This window comes from Aptenodytes forsteri, unplaced genomic scaffold, assembly GCF_000699145.1.
Source record: "Aptenodytes forsteri isolate BGI_AS27 unplaced genomic scaffold, ASM69914v1 Scaffold66, whole genome shotgun sequence".
Taxonomy (NCBI): Eukaryota; Metazoa; Chordata; class Aves; order Sphenisciformes; family Spheniscidae; genus Aptenodytes; species Aptenodytes forsteri.
The window spans coordinates 827,404-827,859 of NW_008795131.1; the positions used below are offsets into that span (position 1 = coordinate 827,404).

Consider the following 456-nt stretch of genomic DNA (forward strand, 5'->3'; position numbering starts at 1 on the left):
CGGGGGGGGGGGAGGCATCAGCAAGGAGGGGGGTATCCCGAGGAGGGGGTCCCGCTGGCCCCGCACCCACCTCGCGCTGCAGCCGGCGCAGCTCGTCGCTCAGGCTGTTGTTCACCTTCATCAGCTGCTGCACCTTGGCCTCAGAGGCGGCCAGAGCCTTCTTCACCTCCAGGTACTCCTGCAGCGTGATGGGGCCATCCGAGAGGTCGGAGGAATCCATGCTCTGTGGGGAGAGGGGCTCAGCGACGGGATCCCGGAGCTGGGGGAGGGTCCGGGACAGAGGTCCGGGGCTCACCCTGGCGCGGTTGTTGCGGGAGGCGTTGCGCAGCAGCTCCTGGTCTGTGTCCTCGTCGGAGGCGACGCTGTCGTAGTCGTGCTGGTCGTCCAGGTCACTCTGGCTCCGCAGCGAGTAGTCGAGGGCGTCTGGGGGAGGGCAGGGGGGTGCTGAGCACAGGG

General features: G+C 69.1%; 1 protein-coding gene across 1 annotated transcript in view; it reads right to left on the reverse strand.

Moving 5' to 3' along the window:
- Window positions 1-456, reverse strand: part of GIT1 (GIT ArfGAP 1) — a 12,675-nt gene that overhangs the window by 1,197 nt on the left and 11,022 nt on the right. Inside the window, 2 exon segments of the mRNA XM_019471764.1 lie at window positions 9-223; window positions 296-444. Coding sequence (XP_019327309.1) covers window positions 9-223; window positions 296-444 — 364 coding nt within the window.